At 32.3% G+C, this 15,595-nt stretch overlaps 1 protein-coding gene across 1 annotated transcript in view; it reads right to left on the reverse strand.

The window, feature by feature from the left end:
* Positions 1–10,084: 10,084 nt before the first annotated feature.
* The window catches only part of SLC16A7 (solute carrier family 16 member 7), a 71,794-nt gene continuing 66,283 nt past the window's right edge, over positions 10,085–15,595 (reverse strand). The window contains exons 3-4 of the mRNA XM_019657562.1: positions 13,917–13,930; positions 10,085–12,609 (exon numbers count right to left, since the gene is read on the reverse strand). Of these exons, the coding sequence (XP_019513107.1) occupies positions 12,223–12,609; positions 13,917–13,930 (401 nt within the window). The 3' untranslated portion in view covers positions 10,085–12,222. The remainder of the gene's footprint in view (positions 12,610–13,916; positions 13,931–15,595) is intronic.

The raw sequence follows: 15,595 nt of genomic DNA on the forward strand, positions 1-15,595 counted from the left end.
TTAATTTAAGTTTTATTGAGGTATAATTGTCATATAAAAGTGTAAGATATTTGGAGTGTACGTTGTGGTGATTTGGTATATGTATACATTGTGAAACAGATTGCCTCAATTTAGTTAATATGTGCATCAACTCATATTTATCTTTAAATTTTTTTGGTGGAAACATTTAAGTTACTTAGTAAATTAATTGTACAACACAGTGTTATTAACTATAGTTACCATGTTTTACATTAGATCCTCAGACCTTATTCATCTGTCTTAGAGCCGAGAGTTTATATCATTTTACCAAGCTCTCCCTATTTCCCCAACCTCCCAACTCCCAAAAAACTTCTCTACACTGTTTCTGAGTTTGACATTTTTTTTTAGATTTCACAGGTTATTTTTTACACATGTAAACACTAAGATAGCTGCATCTTTCTATAACACTTTGCTCTGTTAATATCTCTAGATAACTTCATTCTTCTCATACTAATTTTGTTAAAAGTATCCTTTATCTAATATAGTATATAAAAAATCTGTGACAGAATAATTAGCACTTTACAGTAATATGTATGATCACTATTTTCCTAATGTAAATATAAAATTTTGGTTATATGCTTCCAAAAATAATATTCAAATATTTTGTATCATATCCTTATGTTTTCAATTAAGTTTTCATTTGATAGAATATCAGGTTTTAATATTATACAAAGCTAATAGCCTTAAGCTTTAAATTCACTTCTTAATTTTAAAATAAACATTGTATAAACAATATTTATAAAGGAAATTCTATGAAAAAGAAAACATAAAAAACTGCTCTAAAAAGATTTTCTTGTTGATAATTAAGTTTGGAGAGTAAAATACAATATGAAATTTCACTTTGTGATAGTGAATATAGTTATGTTTTATAGTCAATTATTCCTTAAAATAAATGGTTAAGTGAGTTTCAACTTCGGGTAATGAGCAAACTTCATTTTACTAGAGTGCCTTTCATATATTGATAGAAATCAAGAAGGTTGATGTGATCATGATAATGGTGATGAGGTTTTTAATTTGAACCTCATGAGTCCTCAGTTATCACATTAAAGCAAATTAGAAAGGAAAAACTATAATTAATGGAGACATAGCAACTTGAAGTCACCAGATTTTTGGCTTTTGTTTTTTTTCAATATATAGTAGCTATTTTTGTTTTTGCCTACACAGCATCCTCTCTGATACAGCATCTCAACTTTTCTTTGGGGAAATGTCCTCCACCTATATTCAGGCTACAATGTTCAAAAGAGCTCTATCCAACACTGCATTCAAGAATTAGGCTGGCCAAACAAAGCCCTGAAATGCCTCAGACACAAGAATTGGTTGAAAGGTGAACATATGATCCAAATTCATACAACCAGAACGAATCCCAGGGCTTATAAAGGAGCTGCTAAGAGATGGTTTATGCTTTAAAGTGAAATGGAGAGCCCAGAAACAAATCCACACGTCTACAGCCAACTGCTCTTTGATGAGGGTAAAAATAACATACAGTGAGAAGAATAGTCTCTTCAATAAATAGTTTTGGGAAAACTGAATAGCAACATATAGAAGAATTAAATTGGGCCCTTACAAGTATGTCATCAGGGAAATGCAAACTAAAATAATGGAATACCAGTATACAGCTATTAGAATGGCCAAAATCTGGAACACTAAAAAAGGAAATGTTGATGAGGGTGTGGAGCAGCAGAAACTCTCACTTATTGCTGGTGGGAATACAAATGGTACAGCCACTCTGGAAGACAGTTAGACAGTTTCTTACAAAACCAAACATACTCTTACCACATGATCCAATAATTAGGCTCCTTGGTATTTTACCCAAATAAGTAGAAAACTTATTCCACACTAAAACCTGCAAGTGTATGTTTATAGGAGCTTTTTCATAATTGCCAAAACTTGGAAGCAACCAAGATGTCCTTCAGTAGGTGACTGGATAAACTGTGGTACATCGAGTCAATGATATATCATTCAGTGCTAAAACAAACAAATAACCAAAAACATATAAACAAAAAACTATCAAGTCTTGAAAAGATATGGAGGACACTTATGGGCATATTACTAAGTGAAAGAAGCCATACTGAAAAGGCGACATTGTGTATGATTCCGAATATATGACAATTGACATTCTGGAAAAGGCAAAGAAATGGAAACAGTAAAATATCAGTGCTTGCCAGGAATTAGGAGAGAAGGATGTAGAACAGAGAGAATTTTTAAAGCAATGAAACTACTCTGTATGATATTATAAAGGTAGATACATCGCATTATGAATTTGTCCAAACCCACAGAATGTACAACACCAAGTGAACTCTACCTGTGAACTATGGGCTTTGGGTGATAACAATGTGTCAATTGCATGTGTGGGATGGGGTATGTATCTCTGTATTTTCTACTCAGTTTTGCTGTGATCCTAAAACTGCTCTATAAAAGTCTATTAAAAAATTAATGGAGGGAAAATAGACTGAGAAGTGGTTTGAGGGGAGCTTCTGTGGTGCAGGTAATGTGCTCTTTTTGAACTGAGTGTGTTCCTTCTGTGTAAACCCATTAAACTGTATACTCATGAAAAAACAAACTGTAAACATTCATTTCAGCCCTTAGGAATGGCTCATATTTTGACTGTTTCTGACTTCCATTGACATTAATCGATTATGTACATTCAGAAAAAAGAAGCAGCTCCCTGACATTTAAGCTGGTGTTGAAATTATCTTTTCATTAGTATAATGAAGCATAGCATTTAATTGTCTTAATAAAAAAAAAATCAGTGCATATTTCATTTCAAAAAATTAGCATGAACATTTATTTGTCATTTTATTTTTAATTCAATAAGCAATATAGCTTTTTCTTACATGTTATATAAATATATATGCATATATTTTCTAAGAAATAGCATAGGCCTGCAATAAAAATCAGTGCGCAGTAAGAAATAATGAAAATACAATAATAATAAAGTACAAAGAAAGATATACAGCGATAAATTGCATAATTCAGGCAAAATTTTTATTCTAAGTTTTTTGCATTCCTCCCCCTACCCCCTGAAAAAAAAGAAGAAATAAAGCTCAGTAGACTTATGATCAAGGTAAATATTGAAAAATAAGTAGCACCTTTGGTCAATAAAACGATTGTCAACATTTATCCTCTGGAAGCCTAAACAGAGCATTTCTGATTTTGTAAAGAAAACAAAACTAGTTAATATGTACCATGAAGTTTAGCTGCTGAATAATTCAGCATTTGTATAGAATGTTTACTGACAAAATAAAAATGAAATCTTCAAAGGAGACTATCAAATTTTAAGATAAAATGGTATAAGTGTTTGCTTTCTATGTCTTACTTTGAAAATTAGCCAGAGAATTCTTCTAATACACATTCAGCCCGCATCATAGAATACTGTAGTATTCATTTATTAATCTAGATCCACCAGCTTATTGCAATAAAGGAATTATGCTGTGCCAGGCACTTTGCTAGGCATTCAAGTTGTTATTGTAGCTAAGATAGCATCCGTGTCCACTAGGAGCTCACAGTCTAGTAAGAAAGAGGTCACTTTTAAAATGTATTCAAAACTGCGGGCAAATACATATTCTCACAGAGAAATTCAACATTTGGTTTTAAATTAGTTATGTAGTGAAACTTAGAAACTACAACAGAGATTTTTCTAAAACATTAAATCCATTTAATACTGTAGTCTAAATGAAAGTTAAGTGGTAAATGAGTCAGTTATTCAAACAAGTTTGCTTAAAAATGAAGTGGGAACATATTAAGCCGAATAGAATTTTAAAATGATCAACAACATATTCCTGATTTAAATAAGTCTACATTATGTTTAATTGAAGACATAACATGTATTGTACAAAAATACCAGTTCTTTCATTTTTGGTTAATTTTTTTTCCTCATGTTTTATATGCCAAGTTTAGAACTACTATATATGTTCTACAAAAATAACAGAAATATATGTTCCAAGATCAAATCACAATCACTATAAGTACATTCATTCATAAGAAGGCAAAGGTAGAGGGTTCTGTCATACATTTTTAAACTTTGAAATTAATTTTAAATTAATTTTTCAATTTTTGTTTATTTTTTGAAAATGAAATATGTATATAGCCATGATTTAAGTCATGTAAAAACAACTGACTGGATTATCTTAGGTGTCAGACAAAGCTATTTTTCTCTTTATTTCACTGTCATAGTAACCATAGTTGATAGACCATATGATAGTATGGTCATTTGTGTCTTTAGGATGCTAGAACAAACAAATCAACTACATTCAGATTTTTTTTCACTTAAAAATCATAAAAATACAGCCTAAGATATAATTTATACTTTTAGAAATTTCTAAGATTGACCCCTAAATCCAACCCCTAAAGAATTCTTGCAAAAGTTAGCTAGGTGTGGCTATTGCCAAGGAATGTCTTATATCTGTATTAGCAACAAGTCATGATGTATAAATTTTATCCTAATAATCTTACTTTTAAAACTTGCCCAAATATAATCGTGCGATGAGAAAAAACACTGTTGGAGAAACGCAAATAGTAAATAATTTTTTTTAAATCCTCAAAAATGGGAAATTATTCATTCTACAAAATATTAACACACTAGTTTAAAATATTTTGAGAAATGTGCTTGTAAATAAAAAGCTTCAAATCAAATGTAAATTTTAGCCAATAAATGGAAAGATCCTGCTCTTCCATCTTTAATACAGATTGTGAATTTCTATACCTGACTCATATCTATGTAATGTGTGATCTCATTTTTATCATTACAAAGAAGGAACCTTAGATTTAGCTGATAGACTTCACTGCAGCTACTGTGGCTTGTCCCGTCACAAGGACAATGCAAATGTGTATGAATGTCAGTTTGGCTGAATCTAACCAAACACATCACTTACTGCAAATATATTTAGGGTCCCATTCATGAAAAATTTTACTGTGACCATCTGTTTATCAAAACTTTTATTAAAGTATGTTCTTAGGGTAAATATCCTTGATGAACTAAGCAACAAATACTGAGTACAGATCACTGTTTTTTATACTTTCACAGTGCGAATTCCTAATAGCAACTATTCTTCCCTTTCACCAGGAAGCTTTTATTTTGGAGTGACTTCTTTTTTTTCTCTCTCTCTTTCTTTCTGTATGGAATCAAAAGGGAAAAATCTAGAAACACTATCTATCTAGATAAAATGGGGATGGAGGTAGATGGTTTCTGTAAGATAAAAGAAATTCTAGTTTTACTGTTACCAGATACCTCTTATAGATTTTAGTACTGTTTAGGTGAAATGATGATTTGAAAAGCAAGAATTTTTGAGATGGATCCTATGCTAATAATTTTATTAACCCATCCTCAGATTCTCAGGTCAAGAAATATTTTTGGGGTGTTCTCAAATTTTGCCCAAAGGCATAAATTTCTTGCATACAATTTAGTTATTTAACAAACTTGTATTTTGTGTTCTGTGCTCTGGCATTATGCTTTTAGGAAACAAATAAGTGAATAATGCTTCTAACATCAAATATGAACATAAGCCAAAAAAAGTAATTAATGGAATGCTGACACATGATTCTATAAGCAAATTATTGATGAGCATTTTTAGTGATTTATATATTGCTATAAAAATATATATTGTGCAAAATCATTCATTCGCCCTAGTTACTATGTCCAATTTACTCATAATTATCTGCTGTGGGAATCAGCAAATATTCTTCAAATTAAATTTACAAACATGATTTTGTAAACTATGATTCAGTTAGGAGAAATACATTCATTTTAGAAATAAAGGATTTATCAATTGAGGTTAGAATGTGTTTCCAGGAAAGTATGTATTCACTCTACAAAATTCACCATTACAAATAGGATGGTTTATACATTTAATCAGAGGACAGATATATGTTTAGACAAAGCCCTTAACCTGTTCTAGTGTTATTCTATAAAACTGTGAATATCTAACAAACCTAATTTAGAGGGCTGAGATGAAACAAATTCATTAAATATATCTTTGATACATAAATATGTTAAAAACAAAACGCAATAAAAATCAAAATTACATATAATGCTTAGAAAGTAAACACTGCAGTTTACATGTCCTTTTTTTACTAAATCCAGAAATATTCATACTTAGAATAGCATGTGGTAGGAAAATAAAGTTGATTAAAGAGTCTATCAGAAATGTATACTCTAATGAACAAGCTAAATAAATTGGGTCTAACTTAAAAAACTTTTTAAAACGCATATGAAAGTAAAATAACCACACACCTAGGATTATAGCTTTAGAGGAATGTTTTAAAATTTTGCTCTGACATTCATATGAGATAAGAATGCCATTCTTTTGTTCACCTGACCAGAACTTTTAACCAACCTACACCTTAATAGAGTGTTGGGTACCAGTGTTTTCATACAAAACTTTTCTAGTTTATTTTGCCACATTAAATTTAAAACAAAGAAACAAAAAGCTTATTTTACCGTGTGAAGAAAAAACTTATGATCACTGAATAGCTGCTTATTAAATACTGAATATTACACACTCTACTAACAAATATATATGAAGACTGAAAAACATAGATGTTATGAAAATAGAAGTAAACTAAACCCGCCAAAGAAACAAAAATTCTGTACTAAAGAAGGCCATAATTCTATGAAAAATGCTAAAGTTGACATAGACATTGTGAAAAACAATTAAAACGATTTTAAAAAATAATTCCAGAAAGAAAAATAGGAGGGAAGGCAGAGCAGCATGGAATTGGGATAGAAGAAATAACGTGATCTAAAAAAAACTCCCATATGCTCCATTAAGCTCAAAAATTATTTTTGCAATATTAGTTTTCATCTTACGGTAGAGACCTAAAATTATTATTCTCAATACTACTATAATAATTTTTTATGGGTTGCACGTAAGTCAAATAAGGTGAAAGAAAAGCAATGGAGGACAGAAGACTAAACAAAGTAAACCAGATCGTAGGGCCATGTAAAGATTTAAAACCTACAGTGTACAAACAAGCGATAGCAAAGAGCAAATCAGAATTACAAAAATTACATGAGCTCAGCAAATTATTCATTTGTCAATTATCAACGGTGATAGTTTATGATTTTGATTATACAAGCATTATAATGACTAATAATTAGGCCTCTCAGCTTTTAACTGTTTTTCTCAAACATGAGGTCATATGCATGGATATGTGGAAATCAAAACCTAAAAATAAAGTGACACGAGGGAGGATTATTTCGATTTTTATCACGATCATTTTAGTGCTCTTCGGTATTGTGAACTGCTGTGGGAAGGAATCTATGCATCGGTGATATCATTGCATTGAAAGAGCCTACGGTGGATGTTATGGTGCTATGCTTGATGGTAAGCTTTGTTTCTCCCAAGTTTTAAGTGTTTCTCCACTTTAATTGGAAATATCCAGGATAGTAAAGGCCAAAGACAGAAAGATCAATTTTGGTAGACTTTTTAAAATCGTAGTCAATTATATACGTATCATGTATAAGGGAGACTCATATTAACAAAAAAAATCTTCCAGAATATGAGCACCTCCCTTACCCAAGAAACTTCAAGCCTACAGTCACACCAGTTCCCTTATTTGTGAAGATGAGTGGACATTGCCAAAAGTACATACTGTCGGCTCCAGGAATATGGCCATTGCTGCAAATAAAAAAGTAAGACCAGAGCAGCATGAGTGATGCTGTGAGGAATGTAAGACATTAGAAGTGCACCATCTGAAATAGAGCTAAGGGGAACAATAGTCTAAGGGTGTCAAAAGTCTAGAGGGAGAAGGCAGAAGCAATGGTACTTGTTCTTTATATCGGAGAAATGGAGAGAAAAAATGACAATACAGGTGTTCAGGAAAACCTGAAAAATGAGTTAGGGTGTAGGGGCCATTGCATTACATGATGAAATAAATATGTACTGCATAGATGAACCAAATCACTTGTATCTCATAACATTTTTAAAGTTTTTGTTTTTTGTTTTTGTTTTTGTTTTTGTAATTTAGGATACTCCTGTAAATGGGAATCACTATAATTCTGAAAATAATGTTTCATCGTTAAGTACTTTTTATTTTTGAGTCATAATAAGCAGCAAGCAATATGGGAATTACTTAGCCATAAAGAAAATAAAATTTTCTTCTAAATCCAACCTCAGGGAAAATATATTATGCTTGAGTCATATGCATATGTCATTATATGAAAAAAGTCACATTAAAACAATTATGGCTATTATATAATCATTACCGTGATTTAGGATAATTTGCATTGGCTAGAAAAGCAGGCAACTTGAAATTATATATTCAGGTTATGGCAAATGCAGTTTCTAATAACATGATCTGAATCATAACACAAATTGCAGTTAAATTAATTGGTTTAGCATATAAGGTTTAAATTTTTTGGATATATTTTACCTAGCTTTACTTCTACAGCTTCTATTGGAAGGCAACATGATAGTGAACATACCAGGGACTCTTTCTGCTTTTAGATAAATTTGAATTTTAGTTTTGATTCTGTCACATATTACCTTTTAACTTTGGGTAATTTGCTGAACTCCTCTGCATGTCTGTTTTTGGTTTTGTTTCGCTCATCTATTATATCAGGCCAATATGCTCTACTTATGATTTGGCTTGAATACTAAGGTAGGCAAAATGCATGATACATAAATGTTAGTTCCCTTCCTTGTTTGTATCCTTTCTCCCTATTAAATTGAGCTTAACAATCATTATTTTTGTTTTATTTAAAGTCTGCAACATTATACAAATTAGGTTTTGCTTTGTCTTTTTTAAAGATACTTTTGGATGGAAAATAAGTTTCCACTAACAAGGATATCTATACATTTTATAACATCAATATAAAAACTTACATTTAAATCATACAATTTGTGGTCTTTTTTCTGTATCAGTTGTCATGTATAGTCAGAGAAGGATAAGTAAAAAATCCATAGATTTTTAAGGTGCACATTCAAATATAGCACACCTACTGATTTTACTTATTTACTAGTGTCTGAGGTGGGAGGGTAGAGAGATAAGGTGGTTGGAAGAAAGTGAAACTTCTGAGTTGTGAATTTACATTGAGAAAACATGTCTTCCACCGTGAAGAACATTAGAGCCTGACTCACTGCCTCCTAAATGTGTGCTGATTGGACCCAAAAAGAATCTGGAAAGAAGGTGGGGAGAGGTCAGTACAAGCCTATACCCAATATTCTCTTCATAAACTAGTGAAGGCATACAAGTATTTAAGGCTAATTGGTGAAAAGTACAGGGTGATCAGTTACCACAAATGGAAAAACAGATGAGTCAGTGATCATGCATTATTTTGGTACCCTGGGTTATGATAACCTTACTTCTGTACCATTTCATGATAGGGCAATGGGACTTCACAGGGACTTTTTTGGTGTTCTGTGATTTTACTTCATGATATGTTGAATATCTAAAACATATCCTTTCCCTAGGGAAAGAAACTGTTACAGGCACAGAAGTCAACTATATTTCCTCCTCCGTGCATGTGACTATATAATAATGAATTTTCTAGGTTGGTATTCTCTTGTCAATCTTTGAAAGATTCTGTTAAAGCAACAAATATTCTAACAAGCTCAAGGGAGTGGGAAGAGTGAACAAGTAGAAAAATGTACGTTACCCTGGAACAAGTCTGAATCCTGTACATGAGTTTATGTCATCGTTTTCAGTATGTGCTGATTTAATTTTCCACATGTACGGATGGGAATTTATGTGTGTGCATATCTGCAACGTTGTGCAGTGCTGCTCCCAGGCACGACTGTACACATCGCATCCTGTGCTTTGAATATGCAGCTTCCCTTCCCTATCTTTTTTGAGAATTTAATATAATCAGTGTTGGAAATGAAACTGGACAAAGAGCAATGGAATGAATATGAACTGGTTTTGACATGACAAGGAATTCATCAGTATGTAAAAAATCTCCTTTCATAAAGAGAGCCACTGCAATGTACCCACCAGCAAGTCTCGACCAGCAGGTGATATAACGGACTACAGCCTTAGACTTAAAACCCCACGATCAAGTACTTTGCTGTTTATTACCCCCTGGAGTCTGATATCTATATTAAGTTAAATGTCTTCAGAGAATTCAAGATAGTTTTTGAAAATGTTTAATATTGAAAAGCTCCTACACAATTTATAATGTTGCATTTCTTATGATGAGTCAGAGTTGAATACAAAAGCACGAACAATATGAAAATAGCTCATTCCAGAATCAAGATTGGGAGAAATTAAATCAAAAACAATCATATGCTACCACGTTTCCCTGATTAATTGACCTATAATATTGGCACATATTGATTTACTTAATATTCGAGAAATACAAATACCTATTCACATGCAAAAAGTGAATGTTAAATGAAATATGGAATTGTATATAGCTTCCTAAATATGACCCACATGCTTAAACAGTGCATAAATTTTACAAATAAAATCCTTAACGTTAACTATCAGAAAAGCTTGGTATCCAGGTATAATCCTATAGGAAACAAGAATAGCACCTGTCTCTACTGCAATAACAATAAAAAAAAAATATGAACGGCAAGTTTCTTTTGACATCTTAAGAGTGACATCACTTCAATAATCAAGCACTAAATGGTTTTTATTAACCATGATCTTAAACTTCAGATTTGCAGATGTAAATATTTATAATGTTAGCCATGATGCACAATGTCTTTCTTGTTTAAAAGCACTTTATCACTCAAATGGTATTTATTGTTCTGAATGCACGCAACTATCATATGCCTCTGGATTCAAGTGATTCAGATTCCCAAATGTTTTCACATAATTAGGAAAATGAGAAACTGCTACATTAACCTGGGTTACGGTTTTAAAAGCTTCCTGCTATCTTGTTATGCACCATATCTACACTTCACAAGTGTCTACCAAGTCACACACAGCCTCCAGTTCTAGAAGCCTTTTCCAACAATCTCCTAGTTTAGTTTATGTTCACAGGCAGCAGGAAGTCCAGTCAGTAGAGGGCAGAATTTTTAAGTGCTGCCATTCCTATAATATGAGGCAATTTTTCAGTGTTTGAGTAAAAAGCCTATTTATGGTTTCTGGTTTGTTTGTTTTTTTGTGGGTTATATTTTTACTTTTGCATTTTGGTGAAGGGAGGAAAACGAGAGAGTTCAGAGGGCTCATTAAAAGCACCTCCCACTCTTAGCTTTACTCAAATGGATTACTCATAATAGTGACCTCCTGATCACCACTGTGTGTTGGGATAAAGTAGAATTCAGCCTATCTGTAAGCCTGTCCACCAGGATTCTGGCTGATTCCACTTTGATGTCTCATTGTCAATGTGAGTCTGAGGAGTTAAGAGAAATCCATGGTTATTACTTGCTGGATTACTAACAAAAATCCTTTTTAAGGGACAGAGCTCATTTCTTGGAGTTATTTAGGCTTTAGTTTACATATAAGGTAAATATTCTGAAAATTATTGGAGGGTTCTATTCTCTAGCACCGGGTACTACTGGCCCCCTCAAAGAAATCATGTGCCAGGATTAATCAAATCTAACAGTGCTCAGAAACAATGGTGTAAAATGGAGTATCTTCTTTTCTTCAATTTTATTATAAACATGCAAAAGCTTTTTTTTTTCCCAACAGTAGTTGCATTTTCGAATTAAGATCATCTCATTTTCATCCATGTCCTTATCTTTAAAATCCACACTGTAAAGTAGTATGCAGATGTAATACATTTCTTTTTTTCTCCATGGATTTTTTTTTTTAAGTTAAAAAATAAAAGTAGTACGGTGATAATATTTTTTTTTTAACTTATATGTGTTTTGTTCTCCAGATACTCCGTGTGCATACAGGTACGTGTACACTTCATTTCCCTTTAATTCCATTTCACATTTTAATATCAAATAAAAAATGAAATGTGGAGAGGGCATTCTTAGAGGATTAAATATAGTCCTTCTAACTACCTAAACCAGGAATTTGGAATGCAGCTCTCTATAACCAAGACTGGAAGGCTTTAAAGTTATTTTAACCACCACAACCAGAGTCATGTACAGAAATAAACCTGTTGCATTGATTCTTTATGTGCATAATCTCAAAATTTCACTGCCCGAATTAATTTTAAAAATCAAACATTTAAAACTCGCCATTGAGGAAAATCTCATCTCCATCCTTAATTATGATGCCTTATTTCAACTAAAAACCTTTCTAATATTTTGGAAAAAAATGCTCTTAAGAAAATCATAAACACTGAAATCAGAGGCGTGGTTCTTGCTATATATTAGTTTCTCTTTCCGAGGGAAGACTCCCTGTTCTTTGGACTGTAGCATCATACTGGTTAGGCTTGCTCAAGGGTTCAGATTCTCCGGATTCAAGTTTATGTATTTTCTTCTTTTCTTCTTCCAACTTCTTTTCCTTTGCAAGCAATCTATAGTTTATAGCATTGCCAATGAGCAGCCATATACTTGCCAGGACCACAATAGCTCCACAGGCCATATACATGTATTTGTATTCTCCAGTTTCATCCACCAATTTACCTAAGAGACAGAAAGCATCTTTTAAGATAGCATAATAAAAAAGCCATAAATGATAAATTCTTCCACTAAGTATGTACTTCTTTAAGTTAACATAAATGAGACTTTCACAAAGAAAACAAATATTCTAGCTGATAACTTCTACATGTGCAAATAAAGGCATGCATGGAGCAGTATATTACCAGCACATTGAAATTCTTGAAAACTATTTCCCTGAATAAAAATCTACAACCAAAGGAAAGTAAGTATTAATATATATATGTCTTGGGGAGCATAGTCATAAATCCATACATGCGTAAGGTACATTTTTTATATCTGTAAATGTAGAAATAAATACAGTTCTCTATGTATTTACAGCAAACACATTGACATTACTTAATCTTTTCCATGCTTCTAATCTTTTCAATAAAGAGGGAAACATTATATGCTTTAGGAAAGACCCAAAGGCTTTTATAAAGTTCCTGACAGGGTATAATGTTTACTACATGCTTTTTCTATGACCAGCACTAGGCTAACCACTTAATTGTTACAGAGCCAGTGAGTGGTGGAATCTGGACTCTAACCAAGGTTTGTCTGAATCTCATATTTTTAACAACTCTGTCAAATGGCTCCACCAAACCGCTTAATTGTTATGTCACATTTTGGGCTAATCACAGTTTTTGTTTTGTTTTGTTTATGTTTTGTTTTTTTACTTTATCTGACTCTAAATTATTAAGACTAAATTAATCAGGAAGAAAATACTTATTCCATTTGATTTTGAAAACATTGAAAAACTAGCCTGGTGTCATATCATCTGAAGGTTTATTCCCTTTTTCAAATGTTCCAGTTTACACTTTTGCCTCTTGCTTATGCAGGTACCTAATTGTTAATGATAATTATTATCAGCAAAACTTAATGTACACAAATCTATACTGTTTGTCATGTGTGTATCCCAGAAGGTGCTGATGTAGACCTCTTTGTTTAGTCATAATCTCTAGCATTCTAACTAAAATCTAGTCAGTGGCTCAGTATGAAATTTTGCTACGTGTGACATTATCTATTTGAACAAAGTTCCGTTTTAATTAAGTAAATGGTGGAATAGGCTTATTTGAGTATTATATATATATATATATATATATATATATATATATATATATATATATATAAAAGCCTAACAGAAAATGCACAATTTAATTTTCCATTATAAGTCAAATATTTCTATTCCTACAATGATTGTTATACTTCTAAATACATAATCATTAGTTCTATGGCCCCTTCAGGGTTAATGTCACTTTGGGCTGCCATATAAACATACTTTCTGAATGTTTGGGGAATTTTTTTATCATCATTAAGGAACCACAGATGGTTTCCAAAACTGAAGTTTCAGTTCTTTGTGAGTGCATCAGTAAAAGTTTGGGCTGAAAAATATTAAAATAAAAGTCACACTCTCCCTACCTTTTGTTGCTCTCCTAACAAGAGTAGTAGGAAAAGCAGCAACTGTTAAAAGTAACTACAACGATGCCCATTCAATCAAAAGTATTTACTGAGTGCCTATGATGTGCCAGACACCACTCTAGCATATATCAAATGCTGTAGAGAAGCCAGTCTGAAAGTCATGGAGTGTCAGGGGTAGCAGGAGACAGAAACAGGATGAAAAAAAAAAAAGGATATATTATGGCTATAGTCTGAGAACTTCAACAGAAAGCCACAAAACAATTACTGCCATTGCCACCATTGGTATAATGGTTTGGCAATATTAACACAGTAAGCATTCGAGGACACTGAAATTGATGTAAATATTATTAATACAGGTTCTCAGCACAAGCAGAAGTAGCCAAATCAGATTTCTTTATTTTTACTCTTAGAGCCCACTCACTACACCTGTTGACCTGACTTGATTTTTTTTTTTTTTGTTTTCCTCCCACCATGGCTGGTGAAATACAATTTTCTTTGTTGATACTGAAGATTCTTATTGCTCATGAATAGGCTAATACCCATTTGGAAAAATTACTTCTGTATGAAAAAATAGGTCAATTGTACTCGTCTTATATAATCAAGAGGCTGACAAATAAGACCAATTGGTTTTCACTCTTTTTAAAAACAGGTTCGGTGCCATGGTATGTCCACACTGAGAGACATACCACCACAACACCTGTGCTAGATACAGAAGGCAGCCATGGTGGACACAAAGACAACTACACAACTCATTCCTCAACAAATGGAACAGAAAAAGGTGAAAGGTCAATGATACCTTAAGATTAACAAATTGAACATGAATTTTCCCACTTTCAAAATGATTCTTTGTGTCATAGGAAGCAGTTTATAAACTGACTTAAATAACATGTAAAAATATACATTTAGGCCAGCAGTTACTGTGACCACCAGGAGGCAGGCCAGGAGTCTAAGTGAATGCCTAAGTTTAGTATCAACCAAAACAACAGACAGTGGTTACTGGAAAAGACTAGCCCACAGAAAGTATTAATATCTATAACATTAAATTTTATGACTAAATAAAGTCTTAACTTCAGAAATGAACTTATACATGTGTCTTTACTTTCTCTCCTTACTGGTTATTTAGCACAGATACTTCTGTAGGCATCACTGAAAATATTTCAGATCTTAAAATTTAAAGGTAATCTTTATAATTTATGAGTAGGAAATGTAAGTGTCTGATCAAAAAAATGATCTTGAATGGATTTCCCTTCATTCCTGCACCATATATATATTCCTGCATTCCATATAGATAGATATAGGTGATATAGATGATATAGATATTTCTATCAGTGATATTATAAAAGTATTTCTTCCATAGGCATGTAAAAAGTTCCATACTAATATAACCAATGTACTCCACTAAGAAAATAGATCCTGACCTTTTGAGAGCAGGATCTTAAAGATCTTTGAGAGCAGAATTTTTAAATTCTGACTCACTTTAATATAAGCAGAAGAGAAATCTATTCACCAATGATAAAATAAAGAAAAAGTGGCATTTTACCTTTATGATACATTTTAAAATCCCAAAATCACTGATATGGGTAAAAACCTGAAAAATCATGCTACTAATTATCAGTCTAACTTAAATTCTTAAGTTCATAGGTTTGGGATCTGATAGAAATTTCAGTCTAAAATCAATC

Source organism: Hipposideros armiger, unplaced genomic scaffold (genome assembly GCF_001890085.2).
Source record: "Hipposideros armiger isolate ML-2016 unplaced genomic scaffold, ASM189008v1 scaffold_277, whole genome shotgun sequence".
NCBI lineage: Eukaryota > Metazoa > Chordata > Mammalia > Chiroptera > Hipposideridae > Hipposideros > Hipposideros armiger.